At 42.4% G+C, this 27973-nt stretch overlaps 3 protein-coding genes across 4 annotated transcripts in view; 2 read left to right on the top strand and 1 right to left on the bottom strand.

Annotated features, from left to right (window-relative positions):
• The first annotated feature begins 1762 nt into the window (after positions 1-1762).
• LOC106752038 (ubiquitin-conjugating enzyme E2 Q2) lies at positions 1763-8564 on the top strand. Its single transcript, XM_014633409.1, has 6 exons — positions 1763-2264; positions 3627-3974; positions 4051-4210; positions 4299-4450; positions 4561-4858; positions 4933-8564. The coding sequence occupies exons 1-6, from the start codon at positions 2103-2105 to the stop codon at positions 4962-4964; spliced, it is 1152 nt and encodes a 383-aa protein (XP_014488895.1). The 5' UTR covers positions 1763-2102; the 3' UTR covers positions 4965-8564.
• Positions 8565-11053: 2489 nt separating this feature from the next.
• Positions 11054-17857, top strand: LOC106751997. Its single transcript, XM_014633338.1, is given in 18 exon segments — positions 11054-11197; positions 11284-11403; positions 11532-11649; positions 12420-12681; positions 12754-12900; positions 12993-13083; positions 13425-13561; positions 13760-13925; positions 13927-14001; positions 14589-14756; positions 14983-15102; positions 15645-15762; positions 15864-16125; positions 16200-16337; positions 16490-16580; positions 16864-17000; positions 17580-17712; positions 17804-17857. Coding segments are annotated over 18 exon segments (2481 nt in total).
• Positions 17858-23465: 5608 nt separating this feature from the next.
• LOC106752017 overlaps positions 23466-27973 on the bottom strand; it is a 97315-nt gene continuing 92807 nt past the window's right edge. For both annotated transcript variants that reach the window (XM_014633362.1, XM_014633363.1), the window contains exons 6-9: positions 27602-27750; positions 24942-26985; positions 23991-24138; positions 23466-23795 (exon numbers count right to left, since the gene is read on the bottom strand). In XM_014633362.1, coding sequence (XP_014488848.1) covers positions 23732-23795; positions 23991-24138; positions 24942-26985; positions 27602-27750 — 2405 coding nt within the window. In that variant the 3' untranslated portion in view covers positions 23466-23731. The remainder of the gene's footprint in view (positions 23796-23990; positions 24139-24941; positions 26986-27601; positions 27751-27973) is intronic.

Below are 27973 nucleotides of genomic sequence, written 5' to 3'. Positions count from 1 at the left end.
AAATAAAACAGTCGTAGTTGTAACATTATTTTTGTAAAGAAACTAGAAAAACAAAGTAAAATTTGTAATAATGTATTATTGAATATTAAAAAAAATGAATATATATATATATATATATAAGGTTACAAAATTTACAAAATAAATATAATTGTAATTTTCCGTACTATATATAACAGTAATACAAATTTCTGTTGACAGAAGCTATGACTTTTTTGTATAGCTTTGATTTTAGAAAAAGATCGTGTAAAGTATCAATTGTTATACCAACATTCTTGTAAATTTAAAAAAATTTTCTAGACCATTTGTTTTGAAATACGTAAACAGCCTTCTATGAGCGCCAAAATTTTGCCTCATATCTACAGAAATGTAAAACTTTTTCCATCATCTTATTTTTCGTTTCCTTATTAATATTCTTACTTTTTCAAGGAGCATCCAAATTAATAATAAATTGCAATAAACAACACACAGTTTCGCAGTTATCCATTGCTATTTAAACTTACTCTTTAGATCTGTATTCTGTTCTTGAATTACATATAGAGCTACACTGGAAATTCGTTCCTTCTCCCTTCAACGTTAAGTTATATACTTGTCTTATTCTAACATTTTAAAAAGTGCAACTCAGTTCAAGAACAGAAATCAGACCATTTGTAACATAGACTTAAGAATATCTTGACGGAGTTTTTTGCGAGGGGTAGTTAATGATTTTAGCAGAAGGGGGTAGTACACTGATTTCGGTTTATGTCGTGAGCGAAAGTTTGGAAATGTTCGGAATTACATGTGGTCTGTTCTTTTTAGCTGTACTCCTGAACAACAAGAGCGCATTTTAGCGCCCACCGTATCTTAAAGATGTTATTGCAAAAACTCCCTATCATAAATTCTACTGGTAACAAAGGCTATGTTCAGGAAACAACGATTGAATGAGTGCTTACTGTCATTGGAACGCTCTTTTTCGATTTATCGCGGATCTAAAAGAATATCACAATCAAAGGAGACAGTCATTCGGTAGTGGGGAGGTTTCCTTCGGATATTCATAGTCGGATCTTATATATATAAAACCGTCTTTAATTTATTTTCAGATGCTGTACAGCTCATTTCATTGGCTGCGAAGTATCTGAAGATAAGACAGTCTTAAATATAAAGTCCGACTATGACTACGTGTTAATGGTAATCCGGTTTAGTAATTACCATAGTTAATGAACTCTTGCATTTAATTGGAATATATTTTTAGATTTAAAAGGATATACCAATCAGATGCAAGAGTTCACTAATTACGGTTGTTACTAGATTACTAGAGTACGGTTGCAACTAGATTAACGTTGCCGTGTAAACATAGTCTACGAATGTCGGCCACTGAAATATTGAATACTATTAGGGCTCTTGTAAGAAAAAAACGCAATGATTGTAAAATAGAGGGAGAGGAAAAGTTTTTTTTTGTAAAAACTCATTTATTACAATTATTGTTCCGATATACACAAAGTAATAACGTTTAAGATATTTTTATACAATAATCGATATGAAAAGATCAATAATATAAAAAATTGCATTTCGCCCCATTAAGCGTCCTGTACTGTATCTAAAATACGAATCTGTAAAGATAGAATTTCATGGTAGCGTCGAGCGTCAGAGCCAATCAGCAGACAACCTATTGTCTGCTGATTGGCTCTGACGCTCGACGCTATCATAAAATTGTACCTTTAATGTCCGTAGAGTGACGTATGTTGACGCATGCGTACAAAGGGGCGGTGGGATGGAACCGTCTAGGACCCCACACTGCTCGATGGTTGGGCAATCGTTTTCAGAACGCAGCGCAAAAACGGCGATTAGAAGGAACGTATCGGAGAGGACTCGCGTCACGATGCACGAATATGTAGAGGTACGTTCGATCAAAAGGCTCACCTAAGTTGAAGCGCGAAGTACGACGCCGCGAGTGAACTCGCACGAGACTAGCCGAGGGTACCTCGGGCCAGTCGCCATTTTGTTGGGTAGTCATCGGGATCGTCGTGTTACACACACCTCGGGGATCCGTCGTAATTTCGTCCGGGCGGACGGTAAAACGCCGTGGGATTCGGGGCGCAGCTCTCCTACTACACGCCATTCCGCAAATGGCTTGTCTGAACACCCTCAAGCAGGAAATCAAAACGCTCGAATCCGTCTTCCCCAAGAGCCATGAGAGGTTTCAGATAATGTCCGCGAGCGTGGACGAGCTCAGCTGCAGGTTCGTCGGTAAAAATGGGAAGAAGTACGAAATACACGCCAACATCACAGTAAGTGGAACCGCGAGAATGTACGCGAGTGCCGATTAAACGCTGTCCTTGTTTTCGCGTCCGTCCATACGTGCGTCTGTCCGCGTTAGTCCCTTCTTACTCGTTGCTTCGTTCGTCGCTTCCTAACGCCCCCGTTGCTCCACCGTGCACCCATCATCCTGGACTGGAGACACCGGCAGACCTTCGGCTCGCTGAGACGTTCGTCTCAAATAGTTGGACAAAGAAACAATGACTCGGTACCTGCTGTTTGGGTCCTATTGACAGGACCCGCTCCTTAACGGTACTGATTTCACGCTGCTTTCGTTACTACCTGTTTTCCTCCGGTAGGCCGATCGTCTTGATGTCGTCGGTGCCATTGATTTTTTCTCGACATTGTCGCTTTGCCGCGAACGCCAGGGATTCGTGTTTGCCGGATTAACAATAAGCGGTAAATGTCGATGCTTGCCGTGGACAGAAAACGAGCTTCTCTCTCTCCCCCCCTCGTGTGGGACGTTACGCGTTTTCTGTCGGGGATTTTAAAGGGTCGTCGCACGCGACGTTCTTCGATCACCCTCATCGGCTCCATCCCCCTCCCCGCGATTCATGCGTTCTCCAAGCGACATCGCGTCTCGTGCTCAGATGTTCGCGTCGTGACTGTTGATTGAAGAGCGCTTACTCTTTTTTTTCTTCTTTATTACAATCGATTCTAACGCACGGGTATATTTAAACAGGACGCGCTCAGGCCGAAAACGCTTGAACCGGAACTGCTAGGCAATTAATGATGCCGTATGTATTAATATCATCGTTAGGATGTAGAGACGGAGAGAATGGAGGAGAGAGAGAGAGCGCGCGTGTGTGTGAGACAGACAAAGAAAAAGGAGATTGTAAATCTTCGCACACAATGTGTCGTGCTCGATCGGTTACGATTCCGCATACATCGATTGCAACTTAATTGCGAGGCGGATTTGATTCCGTCTCGCAGGCGTAACACACGTGGTACGCAACGTATGGTGTCACCACGGAGACCATGGCAATCGGCTGCGATCTCACTCTTTTCTTCTGCTTCTCCTCTCCTCTTTTAACGCGTGTTGTCCCTCGTGCGGTGCGTGCTGCATCTTTCGTACATCATTTACCGATTGCGCGATAGATGTCAGGTGTGCGGTATGTGTGCTGCTGTGTGCGTGCGCGCTCGCGTGCGTGTATGGGAAAGTTAATTATCGCGTCTTGGAGCTCCACTTGTAAAATTTTGATGATGTAAGGTCGGTTTCCTCTTTATATATATATATATTTTATTTCTCGGTATAATCATCGCAAATGTCGTTTCCCTGTGTACACCGACGTCTACAGTGTGCAGCTGCATCAATGTTGATAATGTTTATGTAGGAAACCTATCCTTCTACACCGCCGGTCTGGTTCGCTGAGTCCGAGGAAACTAGTGTTACGAACGCTGTACAAATTTTAAGCAACACGACAGGCCGCGACAACCATGTAATCAACCAAGTCGGGATCCTTCTGAAGGAACTATGCAGACTACACTCGTTACCAGAACCACCGGACGTCGAAAGACTCAGAACGGCTTTGGATCCTTTACGTTTGGGAGGACCGAACGAAGCCGTGGCGCAGAGAATGGACGCTGAGGACGTTGATGACTTCGACGAGGACGAAGAGAGCGAGACTGAGGAAGACCTCCACCTGGACATGGATGAGGGAGATGCCAATGCCAAGAGTAAGGTAAAGAAAGAACTTGGCATCGATTCAACCGCGGATATCGCATTTGCTGTTATCCTGTGACTTCCGACGGTTGCAGGGCGAGGAAATGGATTTGGAGCATCTTGCGACGTTGGAAAGGTTGAGACAGAATCAGAGACAAGACTATTTAAAAGGATCTGTTTGCGGAAGCGTACAAGCCACTGATAGACTCATGAAGGAACTACGTGATATTTATCGAAGTGACAGCTTTAAAAAAGGTACGCTACATCCTTGCAACCGTTTCAAGTTGCGACGTGTATTCTGTATCTCGCTCGTTATATTGCATTCTTGCGTTTCCTTTTCCAGGAATGTATAGCATAGAACTAGTAAATGACAGTTTGTACGAATGGAATATCAGGTTGATGTGTGTAGATCCTGATTCACCACTTCATAGCGATCTCATTCTTCTAAAAGAGAAAGAGGGCAAAGACAGTATTCTACTCAACATGCTTTTTAAGGTATTTGTACAAACCAAAGTGTGAACTCTCGGTTTGTGTGACGTTAGATTTCGGGCAGGTTCGCTTTTGGTGCTCTTCTCGGATATCTAATCGACAAATTGTCCTCGCAGGAAACTTATCCATTCGAGCCTCCATTCGTGAGAGTTGTGCATCCCATCATTTCTGGCGGGTATGTTCTCGTAGGAGGCGCCATTTGTATGGAGCTTCTTACGAAACAAGGATGGAGTTCGGCATACACAGTGGAAGCTGTTATAATGCAGATTTCGGCAACGTTAGTGAAGGGCAAAGCGCGTATACAGTTCCAAGGATCAGGTGGTGCTGGCAAAGTGTGCGGTGGACAAGGCCAATACAGTTTGGCACGTGCCCAACAGTCATTCAAGTCTCTTGTACAAATACATGAAAAGAATGGTGAGTCCGTTTTACTTCGTCCTGCGTCCTCCCGTGTTATTCGTTCGACCGCTTCATCTTGTGCTTTCCGGCAGGTTGGTTCACGCCCCCGAAAGAGGATGGCTAATGAACAGCGGTTACCGAATCGTACCGAAAAAAATGACACGTGCTTACAGATGAGACTTTAATTCGGTGTGTGCCCAACAAGTAATTGTTATGATAATGATTTGATACACAAACACAACAGTAACTAGGTAACTTAAGATATTGAATTAATCTAACGTATAATTCCTTTGATGGCTAAAAAGGCTGCCGTGCAGTTTTGGTTTTCGTATCTACAAATTTTCGGTCATTAACGATTAGACCGGTAATTGTATTGGTAAATGTAAGGTATCATTTCATCTGGAATTGATTCTTATGTTTTGACTGAGAATCCCCAATTGTTATGAACGACATAGTAATTTTAGTACTTTCTCAAGGATGCATATGTTGTACGTGCGAAACAGTATAAATATTCTGAAAAATGCGTTTGCGCAATCGTGCTTCCTGTCTTTTTAACGGGAGGAGATTATAGTTAGCATTTTTAGATTAATAATACTGGAGAGATTTTTAAGTGTTTCTTTCATTATTTTATTATAAGTACCGCATTCTTTTTTTCCTACGAAAAAATACGGATGTTTTGTGCAATTCGGTGGCAAGAAAGGTGAATGTCACTTAATTTCTTTCTTTCTTCTTGTTTTTTTTTTTTCTCTCGAAACTATTTTCAGCCAAGTATCTCATAAGCGATATATATTACGCGAGTGCACAACCAAAGCGTTTCTCAACAAATTTAATTGGAAACGAAATGACTAAATAGGGTAAATAAAGTATAGCTTCATATCGGGAGGCTCTAGAGAGTACATGATCATAGAAGTCACGAAAGTTTTAGCGAACTTTACAGACTTGCAATTAAATGTGTTTCGTAAAGCTAATTTTCTGTATAAACAGTAATCGAGTCAGATTTTTGACACAAGAAGCAATATTTTTTTACATTCGGCAAATAGCGTATTCCGCAACATTGTTAGATTAGGTGAGACGTAGAGCCTTGTAATGCTTGTATCGTATACAATGCAGCAATTAATATGCATGTTCATCTTTTACTTAGAACGTAGGAACGAGGCAGATACTACTAATGTATAGGTATCGTAAAGTCGTGCGCGTTTTCTTTCTCAAGTAGCGAAATATCGAGGAGAATTTCATTATCTCGGGTTCCTTTCTTTTGCAATGTCGTCGGGATTGCTTGTAACTTTCTATAACATAATATCATATATCCTGTCGTAACATTCAATCGAGTATAGGAATTCGAAAGATGTATAGATGTATATAATGCAAGAAGTACTCTTTAGAGTCTTTTTACCAGAAGGCACAAACGTAATGGGAGAAGCTTGAAAGTTTTGGTTGTGTGTTTCATCTTAATTCGCGATATTTAAATCTATTGTTTCCGATGCGTCGCAATTCTCTATTTTATAAAACGTTGTGACCGTATAGACGAGCTGTAATTTTTCTTAATAGAAGATGAGCGAGCTGAATATTATCTGACGGAATTAATTAATTCTTATGCGCAAATTTGTTTTCGAAGAGTTGGTCCCTTGCAAATGATAATAATCAACAGCGATAAAATTATTGTTTTCGCCGATCACTCGATTATATATTGTTTACAATAATGCATTTATCGTGTACACATCGATTAACAATTGATGTTAATAATTCTCGCAATTGTTCACAATGGAGGAACTGTTTCGAAACGATGCTACATATGATTTTATGCGCACCGCCATAATCAGCCATCGTTCGCGCGACGACTAAATGGCCAAACTTGACGCTTCTGAAGCGAATTTGTCCATTAGAATTAACAACGGAATATCGTAACGCTAATAACTTTGACGACTCTAATTTTCGCTATCAGGTCGTACGCGAGATACACCCGACGTCTGTTTTCACACGAAAAAAGGGGAAGAAAATACTGTAATAGATTTGTCGCAGTTAGGCGTTTAATTTTTGTATCACGTCACGAAACTTACGTTGCAGAAACTGTGTAAATTACAATGATTGATTCGTAGTTGCTTTAACACTCTCCGAATTTGTATCGCACTTTTGAGCATCTATGCAATTTGTTTCGTACATACATACATAAAAGTACACATCCTCCATTGATTCGCATACACGCGCACATTCACACAAATACACACACATACACGTACACAACACGTACATATATATACACACACACACACACACGCGCATTCTGTTCCTCGTGCTTCATCTTCCTACGTGATCATAAGTGTAGTTTTTTTCTGCCGTCACGCTAATTGCGAACGATTATCATCGTTTCCCGTAAAAATCCGAAAATATGCATCTTATTTTGTCTTTTCTTGTAAATATTGCCAGTATTACAATAATGGCTGATTGAACAGTTGTACTCGAGGGGCTCTCGTTTCAGGTATCGTTACTTTGATAATGTTACTGATATGCGTCTCTGAATCATTAGCGTGCGTTCGCTCTCATTGAGGTAAAGGAGAAGCGTAAAATCGTATGGAGATGGAGCAGTACATATGTTATTTGGCAAATAACGCATGTACATACTGTATCGGTACACATGATTATTGGTATAATCTGAATCAAGTAGCGTGGATCATTAGTTTCGTTCGCGGTACCGTTGACGCTCGTTTGTGAGGAAATCGTATGAGCAGTATCGTCATATAAATAATAGATTCTTAAGTGTAGATGTGCGATCATCGAGCTCGTTGTCAGTGGGTTATCACAATTTGTACAGCCGCGCCCGTTTGACACTGAGTAACTGGTTGTTCGACGTTCGTTATAAACGTTATGTTCTTCTTTGCCAAAACTCTTCTTCGTTCCCGTCTCTGTTAAGTTTTTCTTTTTGTATAATCGTATATGATCGCGGGGAGTAATGTGACATGTATATTTTTGCTACAAATATCGTTAAGACCCCCTCATTTTCGTAGAACATTCGACACTTGCCGGTATATTCTTCTTGGCGGTATTTCCGAACGGTCTCTCGGCGTCTCGGTATATAAGATCGACGGGATGTTATGCCTGCGATTCGTTCGGATTAATTCAATCAACCACGAATGAAAAAGGAACGAGAGATGCGTGATAAGTGAGAGAAGACGATCCCGCCGGCGTGCGTCGGAATTCGTCCGGGATTGTATATTTTGTTTTTATTTGTATACGAGAAACGTGTGTATAAAACGAAAGAAAGAAAGAAGGAGGGAAAACCGTAGAAAACGTTGGAGAACTAGCCGGATGTCACTGTGCGACTGTGGAATACACTTTTCGAACCTTTAGATTGTGTGCAGCGGCGGCATAGTCATAACGACGTTACGTTATATTCAAAGCGATCTATTTGAAGACTGATAAAAAAGAAACGAAGCGGAACTTGAACGTTCTTTTCTTCCACACACACGTACACACACGCACACGTAACACACACATACATATTACATCTGTAACAAAATGTATCTTTCACGCGAGACTTCGATTCGTGAGCATAATGAACGAGAGGTATTTATCGAGCGAATTTATCCGCATTGAACGGGAATTTTCTGTATTTCCACATTCACGAGAGCATCGTGAAATTACCATTGTCATCCTCGTGCGAGGGCAACGATCCGGAAAGATGGATGTATTTGTATTTGTGGCAAAAATAGTATTTCGTCTAAAGTTTCTTCCAGTTCGTTTGTTCTATACGATTTATTATGTCGATATGGATATATCTGTTTATTATCCGTTGTCGTTTTTAAGTGAAATACGAATCGATTTAACGACAAAATGTTCTTGTTTCTTTTTTTTTTTTTTTCTTTTTTACTTCCGTTTCTCAAGGGAGAGCACCCGGTTCACGCGGAACATGAGCGAGTGAGTGAGGCTCGACGAAAAAAAAAAGTGCGAGGCGTATTTGGAAATTGGGTAAAAATTTTCAAAAGAGATCCACATACATATGTACCTGGTTGCCGATCCGTATTCTAATGTCGAGTTATCCCCCTCCCCCCCGTTTCGCTTGAACCGTGGTATTTGATCGTTAATCCATTTAATACTCGGGATGTAAACTTTGTGTATCGTGTTAAGTATATTGGTATGACTTAACTCTCATATTGTAATATTCTCTGACGAGAGGGTATAGACTTTCGGATCGAAGCAGCGTGTGTGTCGTACGCGTCGAGAGAAGCCGCAGCTGATCTCTCTCTCTCCTCCGCCCTCTCTTTCTCTCTCTCTCTCTCTCTCGTTTCCGGATTTATATCACGCATCTTCAAGCGAAAATCGCCCCTGTTCTGTTTTTACGCGGAAATGCCCTTTCTCTCTCTCTCTCTCGCTTTCTCTCTTTCTTTTTTTCTTTTTTCCGAGACGCCGTCACTTTCTCGACGTGGACGATATTCCTCGAGTCTAAACCCCATAAATTAAAACACACAATCACCACCATCTCTGTCTATATCGCCCTAATTGCGTATAATTGCCGAGTCATCGGTCAGTCGAGCGATCGATCCATTTTTGTTAATCGGTCGTGTCGTTCTCATTGTCGATTTATAATCTTAAGATTACTCTACGTATCCTAAATCTGCTCCATTTATATATCGTACCATTTACCAACTTGAGTGAAAGTTTCCATAATTCTAATATATCGAGCATTATATTTTCTCTCTCTCTCTCTCTCTCTCTCTTTCTCTCTCTCTCTCTCTCTATCACACCATGATTTCACGTTAAGTTACGTTAATTATTATTTAGGAGAACGCTACGAAACACAGAAAATAAAGATTTTAATAAAAAAAATTAAGAGGAACGCTGATTTGGATACATACGTGCGTCGTGTGTACGTGCGTCACCCTTCTTCATCGTTTCACACACACACACACACACATATATATAATATGGTCGCGAAGAGATCGACAAACTTTTAGAATTTGTTTCCAAAGTAATTCTAAATAAAAAAGTTCAGATATAGGTCAATTCGGTTCGGTCATTCAGATATAGACAATTTTATTAATGCTGTGACGGGCGAAAAATACCAGACATTTATATACGGGATGTCACACTACGATGTTTATTATGTGCGCGTGTTTCGAGAAGAGGATATCCGCGTACGTCGTCTCTCCGTATATCCTGTGTGGAACTGCAAACGTACAAGTATATTCGCGCGAGCAATCGCGATGTAGTACGAAGTAATCGCGAAGTAACTAAACAATGCGACCAACACGGATCTCGTGGGTAGCAATTCCGTCAGAGCACGTCCGCGCGTTGTCCGCTGAGAGGACTTTAAACGCCCGCGTCCACCAACGACCGCGCTAAAACACGACATACAAGGAGCTGAATTTGTGCTACCCGGGTCTTTCAGTAACTGGATATACGGATAATTCCAAACGTTATTATTATCTGTTATCGTTAGGAAAATCAATAATTTGTAACGTTTAAAATTAACTGCACAAGGGAGACCACGGCTGGTTGGCTACGGAGGTAAGTCGACACATCGCTCATATTTCGTTTATTTTCTAACAAATGACAAAATACAAGGGAGTGGGAAGTGCAAAACCATCTTTGACATATATGACGCAAGTTGCACTTCATGACCTACTTGTCGTTAAAAAAGCAGACGAATTCAACTTTGTAATACTACCTCTCTGTGCATCACGTTTTTGCCTGCATCGACACCTAAACAAATGTTACACACGCCATGTAACCGATGCACGAAACGAGGCGAAGTGAGGTAGAAAGGGAGTAGTATAAATAGTACCCCCGCTAAAACGCATTCGCGCTCATAATAAGCAATCGTGGTACATGCTGAGAAAATTGTAAGTATAGTAGAAAAAAGAAAAGAACAGTAGACACAACAGATCAATAAAGTGATGTGTGCTAGCAAGGCAGGGGATGTTCGTTCTCACCCTCATATTATATCGCTTATATGTTATTCGATGTGTTTTTGCCCGTGCTGCACGTCAAAGAATAAGTGTCACTCTGAAAAATATATAAAAAATGCGCCGTTACGTGCAATACTGAAGGAAGAAGGAGGAATAAGAGTAATTTCAGTTTTGTGACGATCTTGTTCGGAAACAACGAGCGACGATTCTTAACAGATTGTAATTTTATAATTCTCGTTACCACTCAGAATACGGAAGGTTAATAGATGAAACGCGTCTCACTCGCATCGCAGCTCTTGAACGGGATACAATGCTGGTGCACGTGATGCGAGAATACAATCTCAACAGGGTGTTCTTATCGTGGTTGGGTCTTTGGCCGTTTCAGAGTAGAGTCATGAGACGCCTGTTACCATTCTGTTATCTCTTAATTGACATCTGTTACTCCCCGATGGAGGTAACATGCGATGATTTTGACTGATCTTGACGTATTTTAATTTGATATTACTGTGGACCGTGATAACGTGATAACGTTGTGTTTAGGTGTTAATGATATATGATCACTGGAACGACGCACAAGTACTTTTCGAAGGCTGTTATCAGTGCGTCCTGTTGACTATCTTCATCGGGAAGCTGGTCAATGAGATTTGTAACAGCGACAAAGTAAGCTCAGTGAGAATGATATTTTCCATTTCAGTGAGTTCCCCGATTGTTATCTTCAAGAAATTCAGATGATAAATCGTTTTCTTTTTCGTGTTATTTCTTTGTCGTCGTTATGTCGTTACGGCCAGATTCGACATCTATACGAAGCCATAGAAAACCATTGGAATATATTCACGAGCGAGTCGGAAGTTCGAATTCTCAAAGACTACACCGTCGCATCACAAAAATTTACAATATTTTACTCGTGTGAGTAAAATGATATACATGTTCGCTTATCAAATACAAGTATAAAAAAATTCTGCCACTTACAAGGAAATATTAAAGATTTATTACTTTGTATGGACTTTGACAGACCTTAGATATATCATAGAGCAATTAAAAATTAAATCATACGTATTAGACGTTCTTCTCATAATAATGTATGTAGATTTTTGTATAATTTTGTTTATATCTTTAGATATCTTTATGTTACTTGAGATTAAAAAAAAAAATATGTTATAATATTTCTTATAACTTTCACACACAAGCCTCATACGCCTCATATTTTTGACAAATTTAAGTGTAGGTTTATAATGTGTTAAATGTCATGAAACTTTTGCGGCCTGCTTCACTTGATTAACCCTTTTAGTGCCGGGCGAAAAAGAGGTGCTTATGCGAAGATAACCGGCCGATTTTACTAGGATTTGGTAAAAGGCTCATAAAAACCAAACGAAAAGCAATATTTAAAAATTATTTATTTTAATTCTCTCGTAATGAAATTAGACTATTTATAACGTATTTTAAATTTATTTTGATAGAGATCTCTCGCAATGCGAATAATAAAGCGCTATAAGGTGCGGGCCGATATATCGGCTCTGGCACTTCTCGCCGGTGTAGCAGGAGCCGATATATCGGCTCCCGGCACTAAAAGGGTTAAGATATTCCAACGAGCGAATATTTCACCCGATGAAATATCGATCTAACGATATTTGTCCATATGTGGAAAACACATATACTTATTATGAAATTTGTCGCAGTGTTGCTTTACTGTATGACAACGTTATTTATATCGATACCGTTAGTACCGATCTTCTTGGATATCGTACGGCCTCTCAACGAGTCACGTCCACGGACGCTCGCGGTTGTCGCTGAGCTACGGCTGGATCAGGATAAATACTTTGTACTAATTTTTTGTTATCACGTTGGCATCATCGGATTAGGCATGATAGTCATGGTCGGCGTCGATAGCATGTACGTCGCTTTTACTGCTCACGCTTGCAGTTTATTCACGATCATTAAGTACGTATTAGTAATTAAATGTCATACATGATACTTTGAGCGGTTCCCCAACTATCATATCTTATTTTATAGTCGGCAACTGGAAGAGATAACATCGCAACTGTATGACAACGAGACGATTAAGAAACGCGATCATCCCGACATCTTCGATATGCCGAGCGAACAAGTTTTGTACGAGAAATATATCGTATGTTTGAAAAAACATCAGCTTGCTTTGGAGTAAGTCCAGTTTAGTGTGCTAAAGTGATATGTGACCAAATGATGCGACTTAACATCGCGATAATACATTCACGTGAATCATCCGTCCGCAGGTTCGTTAATACGTTCAATTCCGCTTATCAAATGATTTCGTTGCTCTTGTTATTGATGAATGGTGCGACTATAAGTGTGGTTGGAGTTCGAGTAAGGGTTGAGCAATTAATTTTATAGCGGAATCATAGGATCCCCTCTTTTGATTTTGTTGAGTATCTCAAAAAAAGAAAGGAAATTTTAACGTTCTTATGCAAATATATATATCGATATATTTTTTAATAATGTATCTAATTACATTGATCAAGATAAAAAGTAATAATAATTCGCAGAGTAATTTACATTTCAATAAAACAATATTCCATGCGTCCCCATTCTAGGAAACTTGGCCCGGAAATGAGAGAGATTTGATTCGGGGGATCATGTCACTCCTACGTTTTAATTAGTGTAATAAAAAATTCTGAATAGTCACGATGATATTCAATGCATTGTAGATAGTTTATATATTGGACCAGACGGAGAACACGATAAGATTCGGCTTTATAGTCATAGCGATGTTACTCCAGCTCCTGATCTTGTGTTACTCCGGCCAAAAGTTAATAGACGAGAGCCAGGATGTGTTCCACCGAGCGTAAGAACGATTCCGCCTCGAAAGCGGGAGTGTCCAAATTTTTTATCGAATTCTACTCGACAAAATTAGAGATCGAAATCGATTACATTCACTCATTTCGTGTCCATTACTTTCGCGTGCCGGACTTTTAAACGAAGATCTTCACAAATTTTCGATCAGACAAAAACGAGCCCATCCGAGAGTTAATTATTCTTCCAGATACGCGGCGGAATGGTACGAATTTCCACCGAGGCTGAAATCGCTGCTGATCATAACTCTTCACCGTGGCATTGTACCGTGCGTTTTGACGGCGGGCAAAATGATACCATTGTCGATGACGACCTACGCCGCAGTAAGTACGAAGAGAGAGATCCGCAAATTCATCCGACAACGGCAAATTTCATCGCCACGTCTTGATTCAAGGTAGTACGGACGGCTGTATCTTACTTCATGACCTTCCTGTCGTTAAAAAAGTAGACGAACTGGACTTTGTAGTGCTCCCTCTCAGCTTCTCATGATTTCGTCTGCGTCGGCATTTAAACGAATGCTGCACACCACATAACCGATGCACGAGTTTAGGTGAGGTAAGGTAGGAAGGAATTAAAAAGAAAGGGCGCCTCCGCGAAAACGCATTTTACGCTCGATGGGCCATCGTGGTGAACAAAAATTGTAAACATAGTGAGAAAAGGGAAGGGAAGGAAGACAGACGTAACGAATCAATAAAGTGACATGTGGCGGCAAGGCGCAGAATATTCCTTCTCTCCCTTTTGATCTCGCCATATCGCGCGTACGTGTTATTTCATTTATTTTTGCCATGTCAGAAGGTAAGAAGTGTTACTCTGAAAAATGTATACCCGTGCTATTGCGCACAAACAACCGGGGGAGGATAATAAGAACGATTTCAGCGTTGAGACGATAGTCTTGCCAACGAGGGAAACAACGAACGACGAGTCCTGACATACTGTAATTTCGCAACTCTGGTTACCGCTCCGGACGCGGAGGGTCGATGGATAACCCGTGTGTCTTTGGCGCGTCACTCGCATCGCAGCCCTCGAACAGAAAGCGTGATATCATGCTGGAGCATGTGCTGCGAGAGTACAATGCCAACCGGATATTTCTGTCGCACTTGGGCCTTTGGCCGTTCCAGAGCAAACTGACGAGGACCCTTTTGCCGATCCTTTGCCTAGTGCTCGAAATAAGTTACTACCCGTTCGAGGTAATATTCCGAGTGCGATTCTTTATTGTGCGGCCATACGACTCGACACACGTGGTCTTTTTAGTTAAACTGGCTGCACTAGTTCAAGAAATTTACGTATATATATATATTGAAGCGTGTGAAGCGTAAACACGAGATTTTCATGCTTGAGTGTGCGTGAATTTCTCGAACCAGTGCCGTCGCTTCAGCTAAAAAGAACGGACCAACGGATTAACGTTGTGTCCAGATACTGATGTTTTATGATCATCGCGACGACGCACAAATGATCTTCGAGAGTTGCTACCAATTGGTCATTACGACCGCTTTCCTCGTGAGACTGTGGAATGAGATGTGGAATCGCGACAAGGTAAATCTTCCGAACGGTACTTAAGGTAATACAAATTGAGTTTCTTTTTTCAGAACTCGTTGAAACTTGCACTATATATAGATTTAAATATGATATAATTATTGGCAATTTATAAGACGATTGACTATTCGGAAACTGAGATATTCGCACCTAAAAATGACACTTTTTATATGCATTCTTTCATGCTAATGTCCTATTTTTAACTTCTAATTTTAATTTTTCTAAATCACACTTGGGACTTTAATTAAAAAACTACTGCAATATTGACGATTAATGTAGAAACAAAAATTTCAGCATCATTGACTATTTTATTTTGAAAACAGCGGTATAAAGTTCATAACTTATATATATAATATATAGAGTGTTCCCAAACCTTTCTCGGTTTCTGTGTGGTGTGCAGGTAGAACGGTGAAACTGAGCAGAAAAGTGACGTATCATTTTGCATCGATAATTCGTCAACGGTGTTTTCTGTTTCTTTCTTTCTTTTATTTCAATCGTTATCCAGGCGAGATTCTCGTTGATATAGACATTGTTGACGTCAGTTTGGGCGTTTGTACGAAGCCATGAACGCGCACTGGGATATATTTACGGACGACTTGGAGATTCGGATTCTAAAGGAGTATTCCACCGTGTCGCGAAAGTTCACGATTTTCTACTCAAGTGAGTCAAGTATAATAAATAAGACCGAATCAGCGATTGATGAGACGCGGAAACGCAACGGCGGTGACGGATCGTTGATTTTTCCCGCGGCGAAATTTCAGCGATGATGTACCTTCTAATGTCGATGTTTGTGGTAATACCGTTGACACCGGTGTTCCTGGACATCGTGTTACCACTCAACGAGTCGCGTCCGCGAGTCTTGGCGATCGACGTTGAATTTCGCGTTGACCCGAACGATTATTTCATACCGATCTTTTGCTATACCACCGCGATCATCGTCGTGGGCATCAGCATCATGGTGGGCGCGGACACGATGCATTTCACCTGTACCACTCACGCCTGCTGTCTGTTCTCGATTGTAGGGTGAGTCGTGTGAACGTAACGATACTTCGGACCATTTTCGGGAAATATTGTAAGAGCCGAATCTTATTCTGCAGCAAGCAAATCGAGAACGTGTTGAAACAGGACGTGAGCAAATGCGGCTACAGTGTGAACGCGGAACTCAATTTGTCCGACGAGCGTGTGATATACGGGAGATATGTCGATTGTTTGAGAAAATATCAACTCGCGCTAGAGTAAGTCGAATTTTCTCGAATATCTCTCTAACTGACTATTATTATATTAATATAAATCAACCGTCGTGAAAATATAAGATTTTGCGCGCACGCGTGTGTGTGAACAAAAAAAAAAAATATATATATATATATACTGTCATCGTGATGTTTAGGTTTGTCAATATATTGAATTCAACGCATCAAACAGCCGCGATATTTTTCCTGTTGCTGATTGGTGCAACCCTGAGTTTGATTGGAGTTCGAGTAAGTAATAATAATTAGCGTTAAGTAACTATGTGTGCAGGATGAGTAGTGATAAAAAGGTAAATTCGATGATGGAAATATGCATCTCCCGATGAACGGGCGAGGTTTGGAAATTAGAAAAATGTAAAATCTATTTATTTCAACTTTGTGCGACTTCGAGCAAAAACGGATGCGAGACTGACGTCATCTACTAGCATTATTTGCGGTTTATTATTGCATTAATTCTGTGAAATCGTTTCCACTTCAGATAATGCGGATATATAATATTTTTTATGTATTATAGGTCGTCTATGTATTAGATCAAGCGGAAGAGATGTTTAGGTTTACGTGCATAATTATGGGAGCGTTGCTGCAATTGATGATCATGTGTTATTCCGGTCAGAAATTAATAGACGAAAGTCAGAATGTGTTCCATAGAGCGTAATAATTGCTTCATATTTTCAATTATATTTATTAGGGGCTTGTGCGAAAGTTCGTCAAACTGTCGGTGATTTAATTGGCATAAAAGTCATTGTTGAGCCTTTTTATAGACGTAGAGTCTACAGATAATTATCTAAATGACGGAAAATAGCGAATAACAATGACAGATATTTTAACTGAAAGTGGAATGTATTGTTTCGTTACTATTAACCAAAGAAATACGGCTGAAAATTCAACGAACTTTTACAAGCTACTAATATTTACGTATGCTTTACGTAGCATCCATATATCTTCGTAAGAATCTGCGATGCGATTTTTCGCTCACCAATCAACGACGAGCACACACAGTGATCGATAGATTATGACACAATCTCAATATTAATTCATTATATGTGTATTCATTACTTTTCTATTATAATTATTTAATATTTGCCACTTTTCATGATGTTTTTTATATATATATATATATATATATATATATATATATATATAATGAAGTAATTAAAAGAACAATTCCTCGCAAAACACATTTTCCGCAAGAAAAATGAATGGAAATAATCGTGGAAATTATTTCTGCAGATACGCAGTGGAATGGTACACTTTCTCGCCGAGACTCAAGTCCCTAATGATCATAACTCTTTATAGGAGCATTGTACCGTGCAGTTTAACTGCAGGTAAATTACTACCGTTGTCAATGATGACTTACGCCGGGGTGAGTAAATGCGTGTAGGCGCGCATAAATAATCTCTTCGATTTCCAATACGACTTTCGAGAATGACTCACGCGATAATGCTCGATTTAAGGTGGTACGAACAGGCATGTCTTACTTCACGGCATTCTTGTCATTCAAAGACTGATCAACTCCGTAAGCCGAGTGTCTCCGACGTTTCTCAATTAAACATAACTACAATTACAAATTCAAATGCAATGTATACCTGATTTCCCGGGATTACGCCGCCCCAGTACGCGACGTCCACGAATGTCCTGGCGTCCCTCGCCTTATTCTAAGAATTCTAAGATTTTTCAAGATGGTGGTAGGTGGAATAGAATTAGAAACAGCACGAGAGGGATGAATTCGCATCGGAAGATAATGTTGCTTCAACGTTGTGATGAAGATTCCGACTCGCTCGAGTTTACTTTCGCGAAGGATTCTTACGGTGAAGCGTATCCACACGACCGTCGTGACACCGCCGGCCGCCATGAAATCCTTCCCATTCGGTTCTGCCAGGCATCGGCACTAATGAGCCGCGATCGTTAATCGGGGTGCCGTGGGTTATGTCTGAAATGCGCGTATACAATGCACTCGGCTCTCTCGCGCCTCTGTCCTGGAATCCCGTTACGATTTGCGGAAGGCTCACCTCAGAAAGATATCGTGCGACCTTCTCACCGGTGTCGTGGATCGAATCTCCCCCCGGCGTTCACAATCAACGTGGCCGGTCGCGTGCCGGTTCGCGAAGACCGAGAGAATCTCCGTGGAAGCGCATCCTGATTCGTCCGCTGCCGACGACTGAGTAACAACCGCGATCACGACGCATCTCTTCTACGCGCGTCTGTAAATAGCTCGGAGACTACCGGGGATTATTTGATCGAGGAAGACGAAGCAGCGAGTACACTCGCTAAAAATGTATGAGATTACTGACAAGTATCAAATATTCACCATCTATCCTTGAATAATAACGAGAGTTGTTACACTCGAGCGTAATATAAGCTCGGTCGCCAGCTTTCTCGGCGACTTTAGCATTAGATATTTTCCCGCGAGACGGGAAAGTATAGGGGCGAAACATCACCGCGAGACAGGACGAGGGGGCGCGAGCACCGGGCGAGTAGGACACTTTTTCATCGTTATTCTTATATTCTTATATACGCCTGTCGCGAATCACGCGATACATCGTTGCTATCTGAGACCAAAGACAAATGTCAGTCCGAATGCGTGAAAAATAGTGCATCTCGAATAGACGGGACGCTAACTACCGGTTTAGTTTCGAGGACCGACGGTATTATGTACTTTGACACTCTGTAATTTCCTAGTCGCGTGATATCGTTGCAACTTGTGCCATCGGCGGTGCAACGTGACGCGCGTAACATTTCCGTCCGTGATCCCCCTTGACGAGCGATTACAGGAGAGAAGTCATGCTGGTACACGTGCTTCGGGAATACAACACCAATCGAATCTTCTTGTCGTGGCTAGGCTGTTGGCCGTTCCAGAGCGAGCTCGCGAAACGCTTCTTATCGACGTGCTGCTTCGTGCTCGAAATCAGTTACCTGCCGTTCGAGGTAATCGCTCAAGTTTTCCGAACCCGCCCTTTGCGGTATGCAGCAGACGGGTGTCGTTACAGGTGTCGTTTATCCGCAGATACTAACGTTATACGAGCACAGAAGTAACGGACGGATGGTCTTCGAGTGCTGCTATCAGATGGTCATAACTTTCGCTTTTCTCATCAAGTTACTGAATCAGCTGTGGAACCGCGACAAGGTTGGTGTCTCCTTTCAAGCGTCCCCCGCTTGCCTCTGTTTCACTCATACTCAAGTACGATGCGTTTTCTCTCACGTCCGACCGCCCCTCTCGTTTCCCGCGCCCGATCAGTTTCGACGTCTGTACGAGATCATGGAGGACCATTGGGACACGTTCACGAGCGATCTGGAAGCCCGGATTCTGAAAGACTACTCGACCGTGTCGCACAAATTCACAGTGTTTTACGCGAGTGAGTATGCACGTTGAGTCGAGAGGTAGCAAATGGAATACGGACGGACGCTTCCCAAGTTGGATCGGTTGCTCGCGGGGTCATCGATAGAGGGACTTGATCCTCTCGTTTGATTTGGTTCAATATCTCCCAACATGAAAAGAAAATCGAAATGTTCTTGTGCTGATATCATAGATAATTTAATAGAGTATCTAACATTGATCAAGTTAAAAAATAGTAATAATTCTTAGAGTAATTTACAGTTTGGCAAAACAATCGAAATGTACCGAGTGTCCTTTGTTCTGCCGAGGATCGTGTCTCCCCAAAGTACTACTTTTGAATTTTCATCTTATTTTTTGCACAGATTTTCGTTGACTAACCTCGTAATTGCCCTTTTAAAGCAACAAACTTTTCACCCCATTATGGAGCTTTAATCTAATTAACAAAACTTAACAACTTAAAACAAAAACAATTAAACATTTACGAAGAAAAGTATTGGGCAGCCCAAAAGACAAAACATATCCTTATCCTACTGTTACCGGCGCTCAACTGTCAAAATGGCACTTAACATTTTCCACATTAAGGATTCCCTACGTTAAGAATGAATACCGCTGCTAACATGAAACAAATTCAGATCCTTCTATTGCCGAAATAACGGTTAGAGATCGAGTCATCCAAAGGATCAAGAGTCCCCAGATTCCCCTCTATCCTCGATAACACATAATATCACGAATTTCTAGCGATTACATATTCGATGATGTCGATATTCATAACGATACCGATCCTGATGCCGTTGGTGCTCGACACCTTTGTGCCTCTCAACGAGTCTCGTCCGCTGCAACTCGCGGTGTACGCAGAATTCGGCGTCGACCGGGACAAGTACTTCGTGCCGATCTTCGTTTACACCAATATCATGATCGTAGTGGGTATCAGCATCATGGTGGCTGCAGATACCATGCACATAGTGTGCACCGCACATGCGTGCAGCCTGTTCCAACTAATCGGGTAAGTCGTGAGTAACGTTATTCCTTCACTGAGATCCTCCGATTGCCGTGTTATATCGTCGATTACAGTCAGCAAATCGAAAATATAACGTCGCGCTCGAAAGCGCGAAACGAAAGTGCAAACGATGAAGTCGAGATGTCGCCGTTGTCGTCGTTACCGTTGTCTTACAGCGTGAACACGAATTTCGAGTCGATCAGCGAGCAAGTAATATATCAGGAATACATCGTATGCCTGAAGAAACATCAACTTGCTATAGAGTGAGCGGTTCTTGTGATAGGATATCTTACCGAGTGTCTGTCTAATGAGAGCGTGACCGGATAAACTTCTGTTTGAAAACCGTTACATCGAAAACTTTTCAACGAACAGGTAGAGGGGCTCTTTCCCTACGACGCATTTATATAAAGTCCCTTTACAACGCATCTTAGGGTTCCCTCGAATTGCTCTCATTGAAATTCCCTGTCTAACAGTTCCGCCGGACACGCTCTTATCAAACAGACAATATGTTTAAGGCTCCGGAGTAGTCGCTATACATGCTGTCCTTGTTTAATGACGTCAGAAGCGGGAAAATCGCATGCCAAGATTCCTTGCGTTATACTTTCAAATAAAAAGATATATCTAAAAAGTGATATTTGTGATCGATTCAGCACACTTGTGAAATTGGACGAGCACTTTTCTTCTACTCGAACAATCGACAAATAGTCAAGAAAATTAATTCGACCTTCCCCCTCCAATCTCTTTTCTCATGATTTTTCCCAATATTAATTCTACGACTACTTAAGGTCGTCTTAAGATTTAAATATAAGATCGGACTGTGAATGTCGTTGTGTAATGTGTATGCGCTGGGGATGTCACGAAGTTCACGAAATGATTTGTCTTTGTAGATTCGTCGATATACTGAACGATACGCATCGTTTCGTGGCGATTAGTTTCTCCTTACTGATCAGCGCGACTTTCAGTCTCGTTGGCATTCGAGTAAGCATCGGGGCATGCAACATTATCCCGCGATTTAATTAATCGAGCGAGTATTCTTTCTACTCAGCTGGCGCGAAGTGACTCGTCTTGAGCTCCTCTTTGCGCCGCTCGAGTAAGAAAGGCGCAACCGTAACTGCGTGATCTCGCGGGTCCGAGCATCATTATCGCGTGATGACATTATCATATTTGAAATGACGCGGATGTATATATATTTATGTATTACTTTTGATGCATTGTAGATCGTCTATGTGTTAAACCAGCTGGAAGAAATGATTAGATTCGTATTCATAATTATAGAAGCGTTGTTACAGTTGATGATCATATGTTACTCTGGTCAAAAATTAATGGACGAAAGTCAAAACATATTCTATCGAGCGTAATATAATTATTTTATATTTCTAAATATATTTTTACTGTGTACACGCACACACGCACACACACACACACACACACACACACACACACGCACACACACGGATATTTTCGCGTCAGATGTATCATTTCTGACGATATAAAGGGCGATATGAAAGGCAAACTTTCGAACAAATTCTTTCAGATATGCCGCGGAATGGTACAGGTTCTCGCAGCGATTGAAGTCATTGTTAATTATTATTCTTTACCGCAGCATCATACCGTGCAAATTGACGGCGGGTAATTTGTTCCCGTTGTCAATGGCGCTCGCCACTACGGTGAGTGCAAGAATTTGTAAAATCGATTTGCATTATACAGAAAACGCGACTTACGTGCTTCCCTCGGTCTTTCTCTCTCTCTCTCTCTCTCTCTCTCTCCATTGCGATCCACAGGTGGTACGAACGGGCGTGTCTTACTTCACGGCATTCTTATCGCTGAAAGAATAGTCGGAGGACATTAGTCTGAGAATCGGAACTTCTAGCCATTCTTCGACACGTCTTCGTGATCAACGATCGACTCGGCGCAGGATGAAAGTCCTGATCGTCGTATATTCTGCGAAATGTCATCCTGCGAGACTAAAAGGAGGCAGTTCGCGAGAGAAGTACAGTTTTATTCAACAAAAAATCACGTTTATCATTATTAAATACACGGTTTCCCTAGTAATATCAGCTGGTGAGACTACAATCGATATCACAGCATTTTTGTAGGTAGACATTCCTTATGTCAGTCTCTTATAAAAGAAAAAAAAAAAAAAACAGTAACTTAACGAAGACTAATACTAGTAATTAATGTATTAATAACGTTGTATGTACGATCGATGACTTACGTGCTCTCGGATGAAATGAACGCTTGTCAGTTTTGTTTCTCTTCTTACATAGCGCAGGTCGATTTACACAACGATACGTTTTCAAGGAAAAAAACATATGTTAAATCCCACGATGGTGTTAAACCATATTCCGAGTTGTTAGCGTACCTCATCTAACAGGACATGGTTATAAGGCTGCGTAATAATATCTCTATCGCTAACTAGTTGAACTTTATCTTCTCAACGTTCCTATGTAACGTTTGCATTGTAAAAAGATACAGGGGGAGAGGATGTGAATACTTCGATATGCATGATTCGGATATTGGAAATGATCGTTCGTCTCGACTGTCCTTTTCTTAGATGAACACGAATGATACATAACGAACACAAATGAATATATGTATGAACTGTTCTTGTATCCGAGATCTTTCAGATTTTCAGGGATGAAACGTTACACGCGGCTCATAACATAAAATATCGCTTACTCGTGTGAACTATACATCCATCGAAGGCAGATGTTGCTACAAAATATTACTGATTAGCGCAAGAATGGAATCAGTATCGCGGATTCAAGCGGATTTGAATCGCGTGATTCGCGTGTATTGCTGCAAAATCGAAAATATCGTCGGAAGCACCGTAAGACATTAACCGAAATGCAGAGAACAGAACGGGAGAATAGTGCAACGAGAAGTATCGACGACCAATGTGCGGACGTCTCGTGAATATTGATATAATTCGGGGTGAAGCTCGCAAACTCGGGTGAGGAAGTCGTGTTTCACAAAGTGTTTCGACCGACTGACGAGTCGAACGCGCTTGACGAGAAACCAGATTCAACGGGACGACGATGGCGGACGGTTTCATTCGCCGGTGGACTTGGTCAATTTGTCGAGGCAATCGTAAGACTTGGACTGTGTGACGTATCTGCAACATAAAACCCTTCGTTAGATTTGAGACTCGTACGGTCTTCGATCGATGATCATCATTGATTGGGATCGCTGCGAAAGCAAGTGAAAGTCCCAGCAACATCCGGTTGTGATTGTTAATAGAGCAAAGCGGGACGCACTAACCGTGTTAGTAGTAATTAAATATTCGAAACTGCGTGATTAGTCTGACAACCGTTTATGCGTGTGATCCCTCCGAGCGATGCGGAGTATCATGTTTCCGGCTTTGGCGCTTTTGAACATCTGCAGTGCCTTGGCGTGTGTCAGTCCGTTCAAGGAGGAGCCATTGATAGCTAAAATTTCGTCCCCCACTCTCATGGTACCTTCAACATTACGAACGAACGACTATGTCAGAAACCGTCCCCTCTCCTCTTGCATTTGCTGTTAGATTGAATTTCAGCTGTTTGCTGGATTCAACTTGAGCTGCAGATCGCTCGTGTAGAAAATGGAATCTAGCCGGGAATTCGGATTAAAAACCAGCCAGATTGACCGGTACTTGTTTCGGAAATAACTAGATAGTAAGACTAACCGTTTCCTGAGTAGAAGACAAACTAGAACCTAGCCAGTAACTGGCTAAGAATCCCGCCTGCGGTTATTGTCCAATATTACTTCCTACTTTCTACAGTGCAATTAGTACATTATCGCTTTACTGCGAAACAGTCCATAATCACTGGTCATCATATGTAGTTATAAGTATAGCAATATATATATATATATATATCTTCTACTGGCGAAAATCGATAATGTATAAGACGAAAGAACCAAGTGAAACTCTTTCCACTAAAATTCAGCGAACATTCATTGATTATCGATGATTTTACCGATTCAATCAGTGACACTTTCGCTAATTCGATTTGAGAGAGCACTGTCCAACTTCACTGCAGTGAATGTCTAAAGTATATGATCCAGAATATTGCGTTTTAACTAAGCATAAACCAGCCATTACGTACCAATCTGTTTGTTGGCTAGTTTTCGACCCAGTTTCACTCCAACACACTCATTCTCAGATTACTGTCCGGTTAAAGCTTAACCGATCAAAAAACTGACTAGTAGTTTCCGGCTGGTGTTCGATTTCTCCCGGGAATACTACCCGAGTGATCCGGTATTACAAAAGCGATCACGATACCTTCTTCCGCAGCCTGTCCGTCGGGCATGATGTCCTTCACGAAGATGCCCATACGCCCTTTATTACTGTCCACACCGCCGACGATCGAGAAACCCAACTTCTTCTGCGCGCCCTTCTCCAACGCAACTGTCAACAGGTCTACCGACAAGTTAGAACCTCGCCTACCGGGAAGCGTGTCGCTGCGTTTCCTCACGATCTGGAACTTCTTCATCCCCGTGACTTTCTGGAGACTCCGAGCGTCCGCTCCGTCTTCGATCACGGTCGTGTCGACCGGATGGCTTTCGGACGGCGGCCCGTTCTTCTTCAGAAGCCACGCCTCGTCGGAGTCGTGGCGCGACCGCGCGAACGTGTCGCCGATCTCCTCGCCGAAGGCGAAGCTCGGCTCGCGCGCGATCTGCAGCTCGACGTTGCCGACGCAGCTGCGTACGGCGTTGCGCGCCTCCGCCATCGACATCCCGCGTATCCTTCGTCCGCAGACGCGGACGATCTCGTCGCCGACGCGGAACTGCCCCGACCTGGCGGCCTCGCCGTCCGGCTCCATCCTGGCGATCACGTAGTACGGTCGGGCCGCCTCGCATCGTTCCACCGAGATACCGAGACCGGTCGCGTGGCTCACCGCGAGCTTCATCGTCCGGAGCTCGCGTCGCACCAGGTTCTTCGCCGAGGACGGCTTGTCCGCGCCCTTCGTCGACTGTTTCTTCGCGGCGTTCCTCGCCACATCCGTGGTGTCCGGCTCCAAGGTAGAGTGCAGTCTCTTCGGGTTGTAATATCGCAGAGACTCGCTCGTCATTCCGGACGCGGGGCAGATCTTGTTGGCCGGTGGACTGTCCATGCCCGGAGAGGCCGCGTGCTCCAAGAGATGCTGCACGCTCGGACTCGAGCACTTTTGGCTCTTGGACCTCTTCTCCTTCAGCAGGGCCTGCAACTTGACCGCGTAGGGCACGCTGACGACGCGATGCTGCCTCTCGCTCGCGTGATCCTCGCCGGGGACGACCTTCCTCGGATCATCGTCGGGCAAGGTGGGGGGGCCGTTCGCGGATACCTCTTTCAGAGTGTCACGAAGACGCTCCGCCTCTTCCTTGGTATAGATTCTCGTCAGGTCCGGCTGGTATTCGAGAAAATCGGCGAAAGTATTCTCGTCGCAACTGTCCGTGTCGTCACCGTCCATTTCCGACATTAACGATCGGTTTCTGCTCGACTCGCCGAAGGACAGGCCGTTGTTCGCCGCGCGTCCTTTCTCGACTCTCGCGGCGGCGCGCGACGGCTCGCTCGGCCCGGTCGCCGCGCCGTTCGCGTCCTTCCTCCCTGCTGTGGTGAGATCCGCCAGCGACAAAATCACCACGTCCTGGTAATCGTCCGACAGTATCGGCGGTATCGCCGCTTTCTCACTGTCCGGGGAGTCCGCGCCGGCACGCGTACTGTCCGAATCGTAGCCACTCTCGTCGCAACCCAGACGCAGATTATTCAGCAGGTCCTCCAGACCAGTCAGCGTACTGGACGCGACCGGAAGAGCCCGAGCGTTCTCCTTGAACGTTTCTTTACCGTTCACCCGGCAACCGGTGTTCCCGAGCTGGAGACCGGACGTCCGCGTCGTCTGGACGTTGTTGTTCTTGGTGTCCTCCGCGTACGAACGGCCGCCGGAGTAATCCGGAGTGTTCGTATGAACGATCTCCAAGCTTTCTCTCACGAATGTATCGCCACGCTGTGACTTCAGTATCTCCTTGTGCTTGAGTATGTAGTCCAACAGCCGCTTCTGCTCCTGGAGATCCTCGATGCTGCGATTCAACTGTACCTTCTTCTGCCGGAGGAACTCCTCCCGATTCATCCGCGCGTACTCGCAATCGTCGAAACTCTCAGGGTAAACGGCCGAGGCGGCCCCTTCGCTCATCGTCCTTTCCGGCGGGGCTTGAAGGACGACGTCCTCCTCTTGTATCGTCACCGTCTTCAGGAAAGTCTTCGTGCTGTGGAAATGATCGCCCCTGAAGAAGTTTCTCAGCGATTCCACCCGGGGGAGTCTCTTTGGCTTCGGGCACTCGCTGTTAACCTGGAATCGTCGATTACTCGGAATAATGATTGATTATTTCTTATCGGGTTCGATTCTGAGAAGTGTTTAATTATGTGTCCTGATATATGCTACATTTAGTTTTGTTTAATATGCCCGGCCCGGTCAATCAGAACGCGTCTGCCTTTTCACGCGGAAAGGAACAGGATCCTTTGTGGAGGATTTTAACTATTTAATCGATTATCCATACTTGGAAATACTCCTAATAACTTAATTGACATGTATGACATATTATGCACATTGAGACATATTATTAAGCATTTAAATAAGCCTGCATAGTTTGTTCCCCTTTCTTACTTTTTTACTCATTTTTTTTCTTCTTTTCTTTTATCTTATATTGTGTTTCTTTTTTATATATTCCGTCTGTGCGTTTTTTTGTGTACCTATAAATTATTGTTATTATTATATCATATCGTTATTTACATTATGTACAAAAGGGACTTGTGTTCCCGCGTCAAAAAGGCGAGATAAATCAATAAAAACGTTTCTCGCGACCTTGTTTGACGTTTTACGATTATTAATTAACGACATTCGCTGCGGCTACGTGACACGTTAGTATCATTATTAGGCTAATGACGATGATTATGATTGACATTACGTTTTCTCTCTCGCTCGGGAGCTCGTCGTGACTCTTCCAATGCGGAGTCCACCGTCGTCGATGTCGTGATAAAGGTGGCAATTCGGAGCTGTCCGATCTTCTAATTTGGTCCCATCGCCGACCCATCTTTCGCCCCCACGTGGAGAATCCTTTCGAGGATTTTAATATATGTCAGAGAAGCTTAACTTTAATAATTAGCGATTATTAGAGGCAAAATAGAATGCAATACTTAGGATTATTGTGATGTTACTGATATTCGTATAATACTGATATTTTCTTCAGATATTCGTATCTATATCAATATTACTTTGTTTCAATATATTTTCGATATCCTCTTTTTACTTTTCACTCAATCGATCTGCAAGGTATCAT

This window comes from Dinoponera quadriceps, unplaced genomic scaffold, assembly GCF_001313825.1.
Source record: "Dinoponera quadriceps isolate SergipeBrazil2010 unplaced genomic scaffold, ASM131382v1 scaffold424, whole genome shotgun sequence".
Classification (NCBI taxonomy): Eukaryota; Metazoa; Arthropoda; class Insecta; order Hymenoptera; family Formicidae; genus Dinoponera; species Dinoponera quadriceps.
The sequence above is the reverse complement of the archived record's forward strand: the minus strand, read 5'-3'. Positions and strand labels throughout refer to the sequence as shown.

Excerpts from the sequence above, each read along its gene's own strand:
- LOC106752038 (XM_014633409.1), top strand. The coding sequence starts at position 2,103 with ATGGCTTGTCTGAACACCCTCAAGCAGGAAATCAAAACGCTCGAATCC. Across the intron at positions 3,975-4,050 it reads ATGCCAATGCCAAGAGTAAG|GGCGAGGAAATGGATTTGGA; the intron begins GTAAAGAAAGAA and ends CGACGGTTGCAG. Across the intron at positions 4,211-4,298 it reads AAGTGACAGCTTTAAAAAAG|GAATGTATAGCATAGAACTA; the intron begins GTACGCTACATC and ends TTCCTTTTCCAG.